Source organism: Chelonoidis abingdonii, chromosome 11, assembly GCF_003597395.2.
Source record: "Chelonoidis abingdonii isolate Lonesome George chromosome 11, CheloAbing_2.0, whole genome shotgun sequence".
Classification (NCBI taxonomy): Eukaryota; Metazoa; Chordata; order Testudines; family Testudinidae; genus Chelonoidis; species Chelonoidis abingdonii.
The window spans coordinates 15,519,915-15,538,257 of record NC_133779.1 but is presented as its reverse complement, the minus strand read 5'-3'; the positions used below and the strand labels follow the sequence as shown (position 1 = coordinate 15,538,257).

General features: G+C 60.2%; 2 protein-coding genes across 2 annotated transcripts in view; one reads left to right on the top strand and one right to left on the bottom strand.

The window, feature by feature from the left end:
* Positions 1 to 15,776, bottom strand: part of ODAD1 (outer dynein arm docking complex subunit 1) — a 19,556-nt gene extending 3,780 nt beyond the window's left edge. Inside the window, exons 1-13 of the mRNA XM_032793042.2 lie at positions 15,686 to 15,776; positions 13,322 to 13,530; positions 10,755 to 10,833; positions 9,458 to 9,557; positions 8,325 to 8,514; positions 4,810 to 4,932; positions 4,416 to 4,529; positions 3,833 to 3,900; positions 2,196 to 2,383; positions 1,401 to 1,535; positions 1,064 to 1,146; positions 505 to 673; positions 11 to 174 (exon numbers count right to left, since the gene is read on the bottom strand). Coding sequence (XP_032648933.1) covers positions 11 to 174; positions 505 to 673; positions 1,064 to 1,146; positions 1,401 to 1,535; positions 2,196 to 2,383; positions 3,833 to 3,900; positions 4,416 to 4,529; positions 4,810 to 4,932; positions 8,325 to 8,514; positions 9,458 to 9,557; positions 10,755 to 10,821 — 1,401 coding nt within the window. The 5' untranslated portion in view covers positions 10,822 to 10,833; positions 13,322 to 13,530; positions 15,686 to 15,776. The remainder of the gene's footprint in view (positions 1 to 10; positions 175 to 504; positions 674 to 1,063; positions 1,147 to 1,400; positions 1,536 to 2,195; positions 2,384 to 3,832; positions 3,901 to 4,415; positions 4,530 to 4,809; positions 4,933 to 8,324; positions 8,515 to 9,457; positions 9,558 to 10,754; positions 10,834 to 13,321; positions 13,531 to 15,685) is intronic.
* A 1,909-nt stretch (positions 15,777 to 17,685) lies between these two features.
* The window catches only part of EMP3 (epithelial membrane protein 3 (MAM blood group)), a 6,362-nt gene continuing 5,704 nt past the window's right edge, over positions 17,686 to 18,343 (top strand). The window contains exon 1 of the mRNA XM_032793035.2: positions 17,686 to 17,789. The gene's annotated coding sequence lies outside the window, so the exon portion shown is untranslated. The remainder of the gene's footprint in view (positions 17,790 to 18,343) is intronic.

Genomic DNA, 18,343 nt, shown 5'->3' with positions numbered 1-18,343 from the left:
CTGTCCGTACCTTGGAGGCCAGGTAGGCGCGCATGGCCAACAGCTCGTGGGCCCGCTGCTCCAGGAGACCCAGGAACACGGGGATGTTCCCATCCCGCACCACGGCCGAGCCCCCCAGTGCCTTGTCCAGCGCTGAGCACTTACAGTCCAGCTTCCTGAATAGCGACCTGATCCCTGCGGGAACAGACAGCCTGGATGCCTGGGTTCTATCCTCAGCTTGGGGAGAGGGAGGTAGTGGGTTAGACTGGAGGGGCCGGGAGGGCTGGGAGCCAGGACGCCAGGTTCTATCCCTGTCTCTGGGAGGGGAGTGAGGTCTAGTGGTTACGGGAGCAGGGGGGCTGGGAGTCAGGGCTCCTGGGTTCTCTACCCAGCCCTGGGAGGGGATTTGGGTCTAGTGGTTAGAGCAGGGAGCTGCGATTCACGACTCCTGAGTTCTAACACCGGCTTGCAGAGGCGATGCAGGTCCTGGAACTCCCAAACTCCCCTCCCACTCCGGCTCCGTACCCTCTTTGAGCTGTTCCAGGGTTTTCCTGGCCACCTTCTCTTTGCTCAGCAGCTGCTGGGCCTCCTGCACAACAGCCTCCTGCTGCATCTCCAGTGCCCGGGTCTGCGCCCGCTGCTCCTGCTGCTCCCGCTCGTCCTGGGCCCGCACCTCCTGGATCTCCCGGCGCACCTGGGAGGCAGCAGAAGGGTACAGGGAGGGCAGGCAGAGCTGGATATGGCCCTCGGAGTGGGGGCGGGATTTGGTGTGGCCCTGGAAGGGAGCAGGGCTGTCTATGGGGGACAGGGCCCCGGGGGGCAGAGCCAGGGGGGACAGTGGGGGAAGGGCTGTCTATGGGGGGGCAGTGCCACCATGTGAGGAGTGGTGGGCAGGACAGTCTATGGTGCAGAGGGCCCTAGGGAGGAGTTGGGAGGATGCAGGGCTTTCTGTGGGTGGGCAATGGGGGACACGGTCTATGATGTGGGACAGTGGGGGCAGGACTGTCTGTGGGGGGCAGTGCCCTGGAGGGCATTGGGGGCAGGGCTGTCTGTGGGGGGCAGAGCCATCGTGGGGGGCTCTCACCTGGGCGATCCGCTCCCCCAGTCGCTCCAGTTCATTGTTCTGCTCGTTGACATAGTTGAACTGGGCAAAATTCTGGTCCTCAACTGGGAGGGGGAGGCGGGTGTCAGAGTCCCTGACCGAAAAGAGCCCCTCCTCCCCCAAGAGACCCCTTACCCCTGACTGGAGAAACCCCATAGACACCCCGCCCCAGACCAGAGAGACATCCCCCCCGACAGTCCCTCCTCAACAGACCTCTCCCCCTCCACCAGAGCCAGCCCCCCCAACAGACCCAGCCCTCGGACTGCAGAGAGAGCCCCCCGCCTAGGGCGGATCTGAGCCAGCGCCCCCTGCCTGTCACCTGCTATGAATTTCTCCACCAGCACATCCAGGTCGTCCTCCCCTGTCAGCTGTTGGATCTGCTTGAAGGCAACTTCATAGGACTCCAGCAGCTCCTCCCTGGGGTCCCGGCGCTTCCCCTCGGCCTCCTCTTGCTCTGAATGGGGAGTAAACCGGATACGGTCAGAGCCCCTCAGCCACCGAACCCAGGAGTCCTGGCTCCCAGCCCCCTGCTCTAACCACTAGACAACACTCCCCTCCCAGAGCCAGCGAGAGAACTGAGGAGTCCTGGCTTCCAGAGTCCCCCACTCCCCGCTTTAACCCACTAGACCCCACTCTCCTCCCAGAGCCGGGGAGAGAACCCAGGAGTCCTGGCTCCCAGCCCTAACCACTAGCCCCCACTCCCCTCCCAGAGCCGGGGAGAGAACCCAGGAGTCCTGGCTCCCAACCCCCACTGCTCTAACCACCAGCCCCCACTCCCCTCCCAGAGCCGGGGAGAGAACCCAGGAGTCCTGGCTCCCAACACCCCCTGCTCTAACCACGAGACTGCATTTCCCTCCTAGAGCCAGCAAGAGAACCGAGGAGTCCTGGTTCCCATCCCCCTCCCCACTCTAACCCATTAGACCCCACTCCCCTCCCATAGCCAGGGAGAGAACCCAGGAGTCCTGGCTCCCAGCCCTTACCACTAGCCACAACTCCCCTCCCAGAGCCGGGGAGAGAACCCAGGAGTCCTGGCTCTCAGCTCCCCCCTGCTCTAACCACTAGACCCCACTCTCCTCCCAGAGCCGGGAGAGAACCCAGGCGTCCCAGCTGGTACCTCTCTTGCGCTTGGCCTCCAGCGCCTCCTGGGTGAACGTCCGCTCCTGCGCCTTGACATCCAGGAAGTGGCGTAAGCGCCTGTCATGGTCCAGGACCCGCTGCAGCTCCTTCATCTCGGCCCCATGCTGGGCCAAGTCCTTCTCCGCCTTCTCCCTCAGCTGCCCCAGCTTGGTCTGGGCCTCATCCCTGCAGGAGGGGAGGGGAGCAATAGAAGTGGGTGCCCTACCCACAGACAGCCTGCAAAGCCCTGGATAGAACCCAGGATTCTGGGCTCCCAGCCTGCCCTCCCGCTCTAACCACTAGACCCCACTCCCCTCACAGAGCCGGGGAGAGAACCCAGGAGTCCTGGCTCCCAACCCCCCATCCCCTGCTCTAACCACTAGATTCCATTCCCCTCCCAGAGCCAAGGAAAGAACCCAGGCATCCTGGCTCCCCCACTCTATGCAGAAGGAGATACCAAGACCCCAGCCCTCCCCTTCCCGGCCCCCCATGGAGGGTGCAGGGGGCTCAGTTTCCACAGCCCGACTAGCCCTTGGCTTCTGCTGGAGGAGGCAGTACCCTGGGGCAAGATCAGACAGACTTGTGACATGTGTGCGGATGGGGTGGCTGATCCTGAGTGCACGGGGCAGCGGGTGGGGGGGGGGGTTGTGGCCGGTAGAGGGGCACCCTGGGGACAGGAGGGGTTGCTGTGGGTCTCCTGGCACCAATGTGTCCAGCGGAGGCACCGGAGGCCAGAAGAAGGCGCTGCAGGCCAGCAGGGGGCACAGTGGGGCCAGCGGGAAGCGCCAGGGACCAGTGGGAGGCGCTGCAGGCCAGCAGGGGGCGCAGTGGGGCCAGCGGGAGGTGCCAGGGACCAGCAGGAGGCGCTGCAGGCCAGCAGGGGGTGCAGTGGGGCCAGCGGGCGGCGCCAGGGCCAGCGGGAGGCGCTGCAGGCCAGCAGGGGGCGCAGTAGGGCCAGCGGGAGGTGCTGCAGGCCAAGCAGGAGGTGCCAGGGGCCAGCGGGAGGCGCTGCAGGCCAGCAGAGGGCACCAGGGGCCAGCAGGGGACGCAGTGGCACCAGTGGGAGGTGCCAGGGGCCAGCGGGAGGCCTGCAGCCAGCAGGGGGCACAGTGGGGTCAGCAGGAGGCGCTGCAGGCCAGCAGGGGACGACAGTGGCGCCAGTGGGAGGTGCCAGGGGCCAGCGGGAGGCGCTGCAGGCCAGCAGAGGAGCACAGTGGGGTCAGCAGAGGCGCTGCAGGCGAGCAGGGGGTGCAGTATGGGCCAGCGGGAGGTGCCAGGGGCCAGCGGGAGGCGCTGCAGGCCAGCAGGAGGCGCAGTGGGGCCAGCGGGAGGCACCAGGGGCCAGCAGGAGGCGCTGCAGGCCAGCAGGGGGCACAATGGGGTCAGCAGGAGGGGCTGCAGGCCAGCAGGGGGCGCAGTAGGGCCAGCGGGAGGAAGCGCTGCAGGCCAGCAGGGGGCGCAGTGGGGCCAGCGGGAGGCGCCAGGGGCCAGCGGGAGGCGCTGCAGGTCAGCAGGGGGCGCAGTGGAGCCAGCGGGAGGCACCAGGGGCCAGCAGGAGGCGCTGCAGGTCAGCAAGGGGCGCAGTGGGGCCAGCAGGAGGTGCCAGGGAGCAGCAGGGAGCACTGGGGGCCCTACCTAGCATCAAAGGCCGAGGAGGAGTCGTCGATCACGGCTCCAATGGCTTTCCGCTTCTCCTGCAGCTCCTGGGAATCAAGGGGAGAAGGTCATAGGCTTCTCCCAGCCAATCAGACCTTTCCGTTCTGGCCCCATGTCACAGCAGGACCTTCACTGGCCAATGAGGCCTCTCCATCCCACACCAATTGCTTAACAAGACCTTTGTTGGCCAATTAGATCCCTCCATTCCATGCCTGCTTCCCACTGGGGCCAGCATCAGCCAACCACAACCCTTCATTTTATGCACATCACCTGGGGAGAGCTCCTATCAGACACCAATCAGAGCCCAACTGGTGGGTGGGGCCAAACCCTGTGTGCACCTCCCAGTGGTGCCTCAGTTTCCCATGTTGGGTTCTGTGGGGCCTGATGGGTCCCTGGTCACCATGTGACATGCTGGGTGCAGGTGGTACGTGTGGCTTGAACCATGAAGGGAAAGACGGGGTTAACAGCCACCACCACCGGCTCTAACCGTTAGACCCCACTCCCCACCCCCAAGCCGGGGATCCTGGCTCCCAGCTCCCCGCTCCCCTGGCAGAGCTCTCACCCTCTCCAGCCTGCGGTAGAGGTGTTCAAAGCGCCCACGTTCGATGCGCAGGGTCTCCAGCTCCTCGCGCAGGCCGGCGTTCAGCGCCAGCTGGGAGTTGAACCGGGCTGATGCCTGAGGAGAAGCAGGAGTGCTGGCATTAGCTGCCCTGAGGGCCCAGACGCCTGATGGAGCCCCCCAACGTGGAACACAGCCTCACTCCCCGGGGCCGGTAATTACACCCCATTCCCCTCCCCGAGCCGGGAGAGAACCCAGGTGTCCTGGCTCCCAGCCCCTCTGCTCTAACCCCTATCCTCCACTACCCTCCCAGAGCCGGGGATAGAACCCAGCCCCCCCCTCCCCTGCTCTAACCACTAGCGCCCTCTCTGCAAGTGACAGCCCTGCCCCCCCTCACCTTCTCCAGCTGGTTCTCCAGGGTGCGCATCCTCCTCTGGCCCTGGGCCTTGTGCCGCTGGCTGACTCCTGCACTGCCCGCCTGCTTTGCCAGCCCCGCCAGCCGCTTCTCCCAGCTCCGGATCTGCCGGGGGGGAGGGGAACACCGTTAGGAACCACAGCCCGAGCTCCACGGCCTCACTGCCTGGGGTGCCCCGTAGCACCCCCAAGAGCTTCTGGGTGATGCCCAGCAGTGCCCTTTGGGATGGATAGAGGAAGGGAGGCACCAAAGCCAACTGCCAGCCAGAGGAAGGGGGACATCTTGGCCTGATTCCCTAGACTCTGTCCCAGAGCATGCTGGGATGCACTGTAGCATCATAAAAACATAAGAACAGCCATACCGGGTCAGACCAAAGGTCCAGCAAGCCAGTATCCTGTCCTCTGACAGTGGCCAATGGCAGGTACCCCAAAGGGAACGAACAGACAGGTTATCATCAAGTGATCCATCCCGTCACCCAATCCCAGCTTCTGGCAAACAGAGGCTAGAGATACCATTGCTGCTCATCCTGGCAAATAGCCATTGATGGACCTATCCTCCATGAATCTATCTAGCTCCCTTTTGAACCCTGTTATAGTATTGGCCTTCACGACATCCTCTGGCAAGGAGTTCCACAGATTGCATGAAAAAATACTTTCTTGTGTTTGTTTTAAACCTACTGCCTATTAATTTCATTTGGTGGCCCCTTGTTCTTGTGTTATAAGGAGGAGTAAATAACACTTCCTGATTTACTTTCTCTACACCACTCATGATTTTATAGACCTCCATCATATCCCCCCTTAGTCGCCTCTTTTCCAAGCTGAAACGTCCCAGTCTTATGAATCTCTCCTCATACGGCAGCCGTTCCAGACCCCTAATCATTTTTGTTGCCCTTTTCTGAACCTTCTCCAGTTCCAATATATCTGTTCTGAGATGGGGTGACCACATCTGCATGCAGTATTCAGTGTGCGTACCATGGATTTATATAGAGGCAATATGATATTTCTGTCCTATTATCTATCCCTTTCTTGATGATTCCCAACCGTCTGTTCGCTTTTCTGGCTGCCGCTGCACATTGTGTGGATAATTTCAGAGAACTCTCCACAATGACTCCGAGATCTCTTTCTTGAGTGGGAACAGCTAATTTAGACCCCATCATTGTATATGTATAGCTGAGATGATGTTTTCCAATGTGCATTACTCTGCATTTATCCACACTGAATTTCACCTGCCATTTTGTTGCCCAGTCATCCAGTTTTGTGAGATTTTTTTGTAGCTCTTTGCAGTCTGCTTGGGAAATTAACTATCTTGAGTAGTTTTGTATTATCTGCAAATTTTGCCACCTCACTGCTTACCCCTTTTTCCAGATCATTTATGAATATGTTGCATAGGACTGGCCCCCTACAGATCCCTGGGGGACACCACTATTTATCTCTCTCCATTCTGAAAACTGGCCATTTATTCCTACCCTTTGTTTCCTATCTTTTAACCAGTTATCGATCCATGAGAGAACCTTCCTTCTTATCCCAGGATAGCTTATTTTGCTTTGGTGAGGGACCTTGTCAAAGGTTTTCTGAAAAATCTAAGAACACTATATCCACTGGACCCCCCTTGTCCTCATGCCTGTTGACCCTCTCAAAGAATTCTAGTAGATTGGTGAGGCATGATTTCCCTTTACTAAAACCATGTTGCCTATTTCCCAACGAATTATGTTCAACTGTGTGTCTGACAATTTTGTTCTTTACGATAGTTTCAACCAATTTGCCTGGTCCTGAAGTGAGGCTTACTGCAGGGCCGCCCAGAGGATTCAGGGGGCCTGGGGCCCCTTCCATAAAACAAAGTTGCAATAGTGTGGAATACTATATTCTCATGGGGGTCCCTGTAGGGTCCCATTTGCTGCCTCCTCTGGGCAACCCTGGCTTACTGGCCTGTAGTTGCCAGGGTCATCTCTGGAGCCCTTTTTAAAAACTGGCATCACATTAGCTATCCTCCGGTCAGTTGGTACAGAAGTTGATTTAAATGGTAGGTTACAGATTACAGTTAGTAGTACCGCAATTTCATATTTGAGTTCCTTCTCAACTATGGGTGAATACTCCTGGGTGAATACCATCAGGTCCTGGAGACTTATTACTGTTTAGTTTATCGATTTGTTCCAAAACCTCCTCTAATGACACCTTCAGTTGGGACAGTTCCTCAGATCTGTCACCCAAAAGAAATGGCTTAGGTTTGGGGATCTCCCTCACAACCTGAGCAGTGAAGACCGATGCAAAGAATTTATTTAGTTTCTCTGAAATGGCCTTGTCGTCTTTGACTGCTCCGTTAGAATCTCGATCGTCCAGTGGCCCCACTGGTTGTTTAGGAGGCTTCCTGCTTGTGATATATTTTAAAAAAACTTTCACTATTACTTTTGAAGTCGTTGGCTCGCTGTTCTTCAAATTCTTTTTTAGTCTAATTATATTTTTACACCTCTGTGACGAAGTGGGGGATTTTCTTGGGTTTTCTGTGTTCTTCAATGGGTTGCATGCAGAGGGGGTGGGACTCAGTGTCTCCAGGTGTTAATGGTTTAATGAGGTGAGGGGAGAAGGAGTTTGCTGTTACAGAGGACCGGAGAGGGAACTTGGGACCCCGGCCGATGGCCTGGAGGATGGAGACCCAAGCGACTGGTGACCTGGTGCCCTGGAGACGCAGCTCTGGAGTCACAGCCGGTTCTGGCCAGCGGGAGGACAATGGGCTGCGAAGAGAGGACCCCGGTGACCTGACCAGCCGGTTCCAGCCTGAGGGGGCGCACGACGAGAAACAGGTGTGCTAAGGCTCAGAGAGGTGTGGCTCCAGGAGGTGGAGGGGCCTGACCCCGAGAGAGAGTAGACCCCTGAGAAGGGCTGTCTCACTGAAAGGGGCACCCCCCACGGACTGCATGGGGCCACAAGTGGGCACAATCTGTGAGTCCGTGACAACTTCATTTGCCAGAGTTTATACTCTTCTATTTTCCTCATTAGGATTTATCTTCCACTTTTTAAAGGACGCCTTTTTGCCTGTCACTGCTTCTTTTACTTTGTTGTTTAACCCGAGTGGCTCTTTTCTGGTTCCCTTATTGTGTTTTTTAATGTGGGGTACACATTTCATTTGAGCCTCTATTATGGTGTCTTTAGAAAGTTTCCACACCGTTTGCAGGGATTTCACTTTTGGTACTGCACCTTTTAATTTCTCCTTCACTAATATCCTCATTTATGTGTAGTTCCCCTTTCTGAAATCGTTCAAGGCCTTGTGGGTAATTCCCCACCTAGCATTGTGGGATAGAGAAAGAGCGACACCAAGCCTCTCCTCCACACCTACCCCATCCTGTTCACTCACTAGGGAACAGGAGAAGAGGGGAGCCCTGCCAGAGATACAGTCTGATTGCCACAGCCCCACTCCTATCCCCGAGCCAGGAGAGAACCCAGGAATCCTGGCTCCCAGCCCCCCTGCTCTAACCACTACAGCACCTCCCAGTCCAGTGGTACCTCCTGGTCTAGCTGGGCCACTGTCCTCCTCTCCGCAGCTGCCTGCTCCTCCACTTGGTCCTGGTGCTGCAGCAGGGCACGTAGGCTGCCAGCCTGTTCCTGATCCCGCTGCCTGTTGGCCCGGGCTGCTGCCGCCCGCAGCTCCCGCAGCAGCCCCTCCCGCTCCTTCTCCAGCCGCTGCAGGTCGGCCCTGCCGGAGACACCAGGGTGGCCAGCGGAGATGGGCGGCAGGGAGAGGCACCGGGTGGCAGGTGGCATCGGGGTGGGATGGTGGCAGCGGTGGGGCCCCATGATGCAGGGTGGAGGGTAGGTGGGGTGTGCTGGGGCCCAGCACGCCAGGGGCGGTGGGGGCTGGATCTACTGGAGGGTGTGGACCATGGGGGGAAGGGGATGGAGAGAACTTGTGAGAGGGTCAGTGAGCTAGTGTGTGTGATTGTGTGTGTGTGTGAGATCTGGGTGGGTGTCAGAGAGATCTGGCGTGTGATCTCTGGTGATCGGGCATATGTGGGCAGGATCTAGCGTGATCTGGTGTCTGCACAGTGTCATCTGCGAGTGGGATCTAATGTGGGATCTTGTGGGCAGGTGAATCTGGTCACCTGGTGTGTGTGTGAGCTACGGTTTGATCTAATGTGAGAGTGAGGGTGTTCAAGTGCGCAAGTGTGATCTAGTGTGAGCTTGTCTGACTGCATGCGTCTGTGTGATCCCGTGTGAGGCTCATGTGGGTGATCTTATCCGAGTGAGTGTGAGCATGTCGGGGGATGCGGGGGGAGAGGGCAGTGACCCAGCCTAGTTTGTGTGTGTGTGTTAGGGAAGAGTGTTGCTAGGCCCACATGGGTTGTTAGGGGGCTCAGTGTTACATCAATAACGCATCAGCGTGCAGAGGGGAGTGTGTCAGTCTGTGTTACGGTGTGTGTGGGGGGGTGTCAGTTGCATTGTATAGGTTTGTGTGTTGAACCTGCCCCCCAGCCCGGTGACCCCAACCCCTGGGATCTTTCCTGGGTCCCTCCCTCTAACCTGGTGACCCCGCCCAGGCCCCTCCCCCTAGTCCGGTGACCCTGCTCTCAGGGATAATTCCCAGGTCTCCTGCCCCAGTTTGGGGACCTGAGCCCCAGGGACCACAAGGGGGTACCTACAGCTGCTTGCGGATGGTCTCCTGGGACTGCAGGGTGTAGGCATGGCGGTCACCCTCTAGCAGCCGGAACTGACGCTGCAGCTTGGCCAGCTCGCTCTCAGCTGTGGGGGTGAGATGTGGGGTGGGGGGGTCAGAAAAGGGGGAAAGGGAATCGTTAGAGAAGGCAGCAGACGAGTCTGAGGCCTTTGTGATCTGAGGCCAAGATTCTCTGTCTTGTCCCACCAAGGCCCCGTGACATCATGCCAAGGCCCCATCATGTCATGCCAAGGTCTCACCCTGTCACATCAATACCCCATCCCATCACGCCAAGACCCCTTATCATACCAAGGTCCCACTTCCTCATTCCAAGGTCCTACATCTTGGGGTGAAGCGTTGGCGTCATCCCAGCCATGGGACAATGCTCCGGGCTGGGACAGAGTTGGGGGTGGGATATCAGAGGATCGGAGGGGCTAAAGGCAGAGTGCAGGGCCGGGTTCTCATCTCAGTCCCCCCACCGCCCCCAGGGCCAATCCAGAGTCACCGTTGTTTGCAATGGGGGCAGGACCAGGTTCTGATCTCAGCCCCCTGGGGTCGATCCAAAGTCTGTGAAGTTCAGCAATCTGGCTAAGTGGGGTGCTGCCGCCATCCCCAGAGGCAGGATCGGTCCTCTGGCCACCAGCCCTGCTGCCCTCCTCCCAGATGCCTTCCCCAGAGCCTCTGGTTGCTGAGATGGCTCTTCCCCAGAGTGGCCTGGAAGGGAAGGACACGTCCCCCAGTGTGGGGGGGAACCCCTCATCCTGGCTGGGCTGAGAGCGCTGGGAGGGCCAGGATATTGTTACCGCCAGCCTCTGGGACCGAGGGCATGGGGCAGGGATCGGACAGAGATGTGGGGCGAGGAGAGGGCACCAAAGTGGTGGGGTCACGAGTAGGGAGCCCCATGTGGCACTGGGACGACAGGCTGTGAAGAGAGGTACCCGGGGGGGCTAGATAAAGGGGCATGACCATGCTGGGGGGCACTGGAGCCAGAGAACAGGGGACAGGGCTGCATGAGGGGGGCATCAGGGAGGCAGAGCACAGAGATTGGGACCATGCAGCTTGCGTGGGGGGGGGAAGCCATGTGGTGGGTACTAGGGAGTAGAGCATGGAGGCGGGGCCATGTGGAGTCACTGTGGGGGCAGAGCACAGGGGGCAGGGCCACACAGAGGGCACCAGCAGCAGGTCCATGCTGGAGGCAGCAGAGTAGCTCCCATTCTGTCTGGTGGCAGCCATGAGACGCCAACCCGTAGCCTTCCCACAATGCCCTAGGGCAGAGCCATTACCGATGCCCTCCAGGTCCAGGTCGCTGCCCTCTGAGTGGATACTCGAGGCGGATCGGTGCAGCGGCATCTTCTCCTCCACCTTGCTGACAGGTGGCCAAGAAAGAGAGTGGAGAGAGAGAAAGAGAGAGAGAGAGAAGGCTTTTAACTGGACCCCTGCTGCCACGGTCCAGAGAGAGACGGGGTGCAGGGGGCATGGCTGGACACTGGGGGAACGCCAGGGGTGCCCAGCCCAGCCCTGGGGCATCAGGATAGGGGGCAACCTCCTCAGGCTCTGGGGCAGCCCTCGTGCCGTCAGGCGTGTGGCTGATTCTGGGGTGGGGCATCGCGAGCTGACACTAACACTGCTCCCGTCTCCCACCTCATGCTTTGGAGGGGCTGGGGAAAGTGTGGGGCTGTTGCATAGGGGCTAGGAGGGTTTAAGGAGTTAGAAGGTGGAGTGGGATTGGTGGAGGAAGGTTCAGGGAGCTGTGGAGTTTGGAGGGGGGTCATTTGGGAACAAAGGATCAGGTGGTTTGTTCTGTGGCTTGGACAGGTTCAGGTGGTCAGGGCGAGTTTGGGGGAAGGTTCAGAGAATCGAGGGGAGTGGAGGAAAGATTCAGGGGTCAGAGGTGAATTTGGGGGGGAAGGGTCAGGGGAAGGTTCGGGGGGTCGAGATGAGTTGGGGGGGAAGGTTTGGGGGCTCAGGGAAGAGTTTGAGGGAAAGGTTCAGGGGTTGGTTGGTGATGAGTTGGGAGAAGCTTTGGGGTTCGGTGGTGAGTTGGGGGAAGGTTCAGGGGGTGGGGGTGAGTTTGTGGGAAGGGTTCGGGGGGCTCAGAGTAGAGTTAGGGGAAAAGTTCAGTCAAGGCCAGCTTTAGGCCAATTCAACCAATTCCTGAATTGGGCCCCGCCCCTAAGAGGGGCCACCGTGCCCAAGCCGTACGGCGAAACTGGAAGAGCTCTGGTGCGCTGTACCCGGTGGTTGGCCTGGCTTCCCCAGGGGGCACTTGAAAGGGCTTGGGACTCCCAGCAGGGGCTATAGCCCCGGCCCTTAAATTGCCACCAGAAGCCCACTGCTGGAGCCACTGGGGCAGGGCTGCGGGGCATCTGGGGGCTATTTAAAAAGTTCCGGGGCTCCCGCTGCTGCCACCTTACCGCCCAGCCTTTAAATAGCCCCCAAGAGCCCTGCTGCTTCCCAGGGCCTCCCTAGCTATTTAAGGGGCCGGGGCGGTGGACAGCAGGGGAGCTGCGCGAGCTGCTGCTCCTGCTACCCCGGTGTGGAGGAAGGAGGAGAGGGCACTCCCCACCCAAAGGTGGGTCTGGCAACCCCCTGTATGCAGCCCCACCCATGAGCCAGCTCTGCCTGCATCCCTCTCACGGGACCAGCCCTCACATCCTTCCTGCCCTGCCTGCACCACCCCTTTGCCGGCATGTCTCGCAGCCGTTGCGCACCCCCTGCCGTTGCCAGCCCTGCCCTGCTCCAGCCCCGCACCCCTGCCTGTCTCCAGCCAAGCCTGCCCTGCCTTCACCCCACACCCCTCCTGCCTCCGAGCCGGCTGCGCACCCCTGCCACCAGCCCTGCCGCTCCAGCCCTGCACCCTCTGCCTCCTCCAGCCCTGCACTCCGTCCCCTGTCTCCAGCCCCTGCCCTGCCTCCAGCCCGCACCCCCTGCCCTGTCTCCAGCGGCTGCGCACCCCTGCCAGACCAGCCCCTGCCTGCCTCCAGCCCTGCACCCTCTGCCCTGCCTCCAGCCCCTGCCCTGCCTCCAGCCAGCACCCACCCCTGCCCTGTCTCCCAGCCAGCCCCATGTCCACTGGTGCACTGCAGTTCCCAGGGCAGTAACCCTGCACACCTGCTTCAATGAGGGGGGCAGGGAGCAGCTGGGACCCACACCTGTGCACACCCTAGGGTGACCAGACAGCAAGTGTGAAAAATCAGGATGGGGGTAGGGGGTAATAGGATTTTAAATAAGAAAAAGACCCCAAAATCGGAACTGTTCCTATAAAATCGGAACATCTGGTCACCCTAGCACACCCCCAGGGAGTGGCGGGGACCCACACATGTGAAACGGAGCTCATTTCTAGTTCAGGCCCATCTTTTTAAAAAAGAACTTTAGGTTGGGTTAACATACATCCGTATTTTCCCAGACATGTCAGGCTTTTTGGTTCTTAAATCGCCATCCGGGAGGAATTTTTAAAATTTAAAAATTTCTCCTGGAAAAATACGGATGTACGGTAACCCAACTGGTACAAAAAATACATACTGTGGCACATCCCTTAAATCAGAACTTTTTATAGGGAACCGGTTGCTAAGAAATGAAAGGCTTTTTTTTACATGGTTTTTTTTCTTTAGTCCTCCCTGCCGGGGCCCCACCGAAAATGTTCAAATTGGGCCCCGTACTTCCTAAAGCCGGCCCTGCAGGGTCGGTGGTGAGTTTGGGGAAGGTTCAAGGGGTCGGTGGTGAGTTGGGGAGAAGGTTTGGAGGCTTCTGGGAGAGTTTGGGGGGAAGGTTCACGGTGGGAGGGGGGAGATCTGGGATCTGATTTCCTTCCTAGCCCCAGTACCCCCCACCCTTGGGTGCAGGGATTTACCTCACTCTCCGGCAGCCAGTCCAGGGGGGATGGTCAGTGGGCTTGGAGGGAGCCCAGCCCATGCCAGGCACAGGGAGGTGCAAGGATCATGCCTGGCCTCTCCTCGCCTGCCAGCATCACCGCCCCCCACACCCAGCACCACTCGAGTTGTTAGCAACTGTCTCCAGGAAGCAGAAATACCTCAGCCAATAGGGGGAGAGGACGGAGCCCTGAGTGGGGGAGAAAAGGGGGAGGTGTCAGATTAGGGGGAACAGGAGAGCCATGCTGGAAAATCCCCTTTATTCCCTCCACTCCACCCCAATCAGAAAGACACCTCCATCCCTCCCACCCCCAGCCATGCAGAATGTCTACACTGCAGGAGTGGGGCGGGGGACTGAGAGCCAGGACTCCTGGGTTCCATTCTGGCTCTGGGAGGGGAGTGGGGCCTAGTGGTTAGAGGGGGTGCGATGGCTGGGTTAACAGGGAGGTATTTATTTCCAAGCCAGGGGGCCCCCAGGTGCCTGTACCAGGGATGGCAGGTTGGGGTGGGGTCCTACTGCGATGGGGGATGCCAGGATGTGGCGGAGGAGCCGAGGGGCTACAGGGTGAGGGAGGACACGTGACACTGCCCCCTTCCCCAGCGGCTCTGTGTCCCGATGGGATGGCTGCTCTGTCACAACCACAGGGGGGCGCCATTGCTTCTCGGGGTTGTCTCATTTCACCGGGGAGCCCTCAGGTCACGCTAAGACTCTGTCCTGTGTCTGCCCCCTCCTGTCATGCCAACACACCATCAGGTCACCCCAATGCCCAATTACCCCAAAGACCACAGGTCACACCAAGACACTGTCCCATCTCACCATGGCCCCAGAAGCTCCCACCACGCCCCAGCTACAGCAGGCCATGGCAAGCCAAGGCCCCGTCATGCCAAGGCCCATCAAGTCACACCAAGGGCCCACTACACCACAGTCCTGAGAGGTCACACCAAGGCCACATCACTGCAAAGACCTGTCACACCAAGGACCCGGCAGGTCATGTCATTATGCCAAGGCCCCGTCCAGTCACACCAAGACCCCGTCACACTAAGGTCCTGTCACACCAAGGCCCCCGCAGCTCATGCCAAGGCCCTGGCAGCTCACACCAAGGCCCAGTCCCCCCAAGGCCATGTCAGGTCAGGTCAAGGCCCCATCATGCCAAGGTCCCGGCAGCTCACACGAAGGCCCTGTCAGGTCACACCAAGGCCCTGTCATGCCAGGGCCCAGTCACACCAAGGCCCCGTCAGGTCACACCAAGGCCCCATCATGCCAAGGCCCCAGCAGCTCACACAAAGGCCCTGTCAAGTCATGTCAAGGCCCCGTCACACCAAGGCCCCGTCAGGTCAAGCCAAGGCCCCATCATGCCAAGGTCCCGGCAGCTCACACGAAGACCCTGTCAAGTCACGCCAAGGCCCAGTCACACCAAGGCCCCATCATGCCAAGGCCCCGGCAGCTCACACAAAGGCCCTGTCATGCCATGGCCCAGTCACGCCAAAGCCTCGTCAGGTCACGCCAAGGCCCCATCATGCCAAGATCCCGGCAGCTCACACGAAGGCCCTGTCAGCTCACACCAAGGCCCCATCATGCCAAGGCCCCGGCAGCTCACACGAAGGCCCTGTCAGGTCACACCAAGGCCCTGTCATGCCAGGGCCCAGTCACACCAAGGCCCCATCATGCCAAGGTCCCAGCAGCCCACACGAAGGCCCTGTCAGGTCACACCAAGGCCCTGTCATGCCAGGGCCCAGTCACACCAAGGCCCCGTCAGGTCACGCCAAGGCCCCATCATGCCAAGGTCCCAGCAGCTCACACGAAGGCCTTGTCAGGTCACACCAAGGCCCTGTAATGCCAGAGCCCAGTCACGCCAAGGCCCCGTCAGGTCACGCCAAGGCCCCATCATGCCAAGGCCCCGGCAGCTCACACGAAGGCCCTGTCAGGTCACACCAAGGCCCTGTCATGCCAGGGCCCAGTCACGCCAAAGCCCCGCCAGGTCACGCCAAGGCCCCATTATGCCAAGGCCCCGGCAGCTCACACGAAGGCCCTGTCAGGTCACACCAAGGACCTGTCATGCCAGGGCCCAGTCACACCAAGGCCCTGTGAGGTCACGCCAAGGCCCCATTATGCCAAGGTCCTGGCAGCTCACACGAAGGCCCTGTCAGGTCACGCCAAGACCCCATCATGCCAAGGTCCCGGCAGCTCACACGAAGGCCCTGTCAGGTCACGCCAAGGCCCTGTCATGCCAGGTCCCAGTCACGCCAAGGCCCCATCATGCCAAGGTCCCAGCAGCTCACACGAAGGCCCTGTCAGGTCACACCAAGGCCCCATACCCTGCCCTGTGGGGGTGATGGGGTCTCACCAGCGGGCCAGGCCAGGGGGCGGGGCTAGTTCAGGGGGCGGAGCCTGGCGCCACTCCCTCCCCCAAGCTCCTGAATCACCACTTTGAGCAGGGCCGGGCCGACACTGCGCATGCGCTGTCCCAACAGCTCCCTCCTTCCTTCCCCCACCCTCCACCGAGGCCTCGCCCAGTGTGCAAACCCCGCCCCTTTCAGTTGCCCCCGTCCTACCCCGGGCGCCCCACGCATGCGCAGTTCCTCCCTTCCGTTTTGTGGCGGGAGTCGGGATGGGAGTTGTGTGCTGTGCCTGGGAAGTAGGCGGAGGGCTGGGACTGGGAGCAGTGGGGCACGTGCACAGCTGGGGGCTGGATGCACTGGGGCATGTCCATAGCTGAGGGGGCGGGTACATTGGGAAGGAGGGTGCACGCATGGGGGGAACAGGTGCACGGGTAGGAGGCATGGGGCGTAGGGAAGCAAATGCACAACTGGGGGGCTGGGTGCATTGGGGAGTGGGGTGCATAGCTGGGGGAGCCGGGTGCACGGCGGGGGGGATGCACAGCTGGGTTGCCCAGTGCATTGGGGAGCGGGCTGCACAGGTGGGGGGCTGGGTGCATTGGGAGTGGGGTGCACAGCTGGGTTGCCGAGTGCATTGGAGAGCGGGGTGCACAGGTGGGTGGCTGGGTGCATTGGGGGTGAGGTCCACAGCTGGGTTGGCGAGTGCATTTGGGAGCGGGGTGCACAGCTGGAGGGCTGGGTGCCTTGGGGCTGGGGTGCACAGCTGGGTTGTCGAGTGCATTGGGGAGCGGGGTGCACAGCTGGGGGGGTGAGTGCATGGGAGCAGGGTGTTGGTACAGCTGCATGAATACAACCAGGAGAAGGTGGGGCTGCGTGACTCAAGGGCCTCTGGTCACACACACACACCACGCGACACCCCAGCACAGGAAACCACCAAACCCCAACACCCCACCCACCCATCTGTGTTTGTCCCATCACAGTGGTTGCTATTCTGCTTTGCGGTGATTGTTGCCAGGGCACCGGTGCCTGATTGGCAGGGGCTTCTGGAGACAGGATATTGGGTGGGGAGAGGATGATATATGGGTCTGCTTTCCTATTGCCCCATCTCCGCCCCCTTGGGCTCTCAGCCTGGGCTACCTGGGGTCACCACTGTGGCCCCCCACAACAGCCAGGCCAGTAGGGGAGGGCACATTTGCCTCCTGCTCACTGCGGAGCTCTAGACCCCCAGAGCTGCGACAGAACCCAGAAGTCCTGGCTCCTAGCCTCCCCCCTGCTCTAACCACTAGATCCCACTGCCCTCCCAGAGCCAGGGAGAGAACCCAGGAGTCCTGGCTCCCAGCCCCCCTGCTCTAACCCATCAGCCCCCACTCCCCTCGCAGAGCCAGGGAGAGAACCCAGGAGTCCTGGCTCCCAGCCCCCCTCCGCACGATTTAATCACTCCCCAAGACAGAAAGCTGTTTATTTCTATTCCTGGTTCCCCAGCACTGGCTCCTTATTTTGGGCAAACCTCAATGGGGAAGTGAAAGCCCCAGTTGCCCAGGGGAGGGGGAATCTTATTAACCCTTTAAAAGTGGGGCTCACAGACTCCCATTAACCTGCTGTCTTTGCTGTCCAGGATTGGGGGCCCTGGCTGGCCGGGGCTGCTAGTGTCCCATAGGCTTTCCCATCTGCCTTCCGTTTGTGGGGAGGGGGTTAGCAGTGGGGGAGGAACTGTGAAATTTACGGGGTTCTGTTCAAATGTTTGGGGTTCTTTTATGACTGGGCACAAACTCCTGCAGTTTGCTTCCCCACTTTACCGGGGGTGGGGGTTTGGAGGAGAATGATTTTCGGCGGGCAGCAAAATCTGAGTCTGTGTGTGGGATTTCGGCATTGTTCGTGGGGGTGGAAAGCTGGAGTTCCCCTGCGTTCGGGGATGCACCCCGCCAGGGGAAGGGAAATCCAGGGGGCTGTACTTCGCCAGACACACGCCAGCCCCGTCCGGCCCCTCCCTCCTGGGGCGGCTGCCAGGGGTAGGGCTGGAGAGCGGGGGGAGGATTCAGGCGGGCAGAGAGAGAGGGATAGAGACAGCCGGCGCGAAAGAGGAGAGACCCCCGAGCCCGTCTGCAGCGCCAGGTATCCCCCACCCCCTCCCGCGGGGGCACCTGTCCCCCCGTCCCCCTTAACTCCCTGCTGGGGGACCTGCCCCCTTTAATTCTGTCCGGGGGGAACCTCCCCCGTCCCCCTTAACTCCCTGCTGCGGGACCTGTGGCCCGTCCCCCTTAACTCCCTGCTGGGGGACCTGCCCCCTTTAATTCTGTCCGGGGGGAACCTCCCCCGTCCCCCTTAACTCCCTGCTGCGGACCTGCCCCCTTTAATTCTGTCCGGGAGGGATCTCCCCCGTCCCCCTTAACTCCCTGCTGCGGGACCTGCTTCCCCTAACTCCCTTCTGCGGGACCTGCCCCGTCCCCTTTAACTCCCTGCTGGGGGACCTGCCCCCTTTAACTCTGTCCTGGGGGGACCTGCCCCCTTTCACTTTGTCCTGGGGGACCTGCCCCCTTTAACTCCCTGCTGCGGGATCTCCCCCCATCCCCCTTAACTCCCTTCTGCGGGACCTGCCCCCTTTCACTCTGTCCTGGGGGGACCTGCCCCCTTTAACTCTCTGCTGGGGGACCTGCCCCCTTTAACTC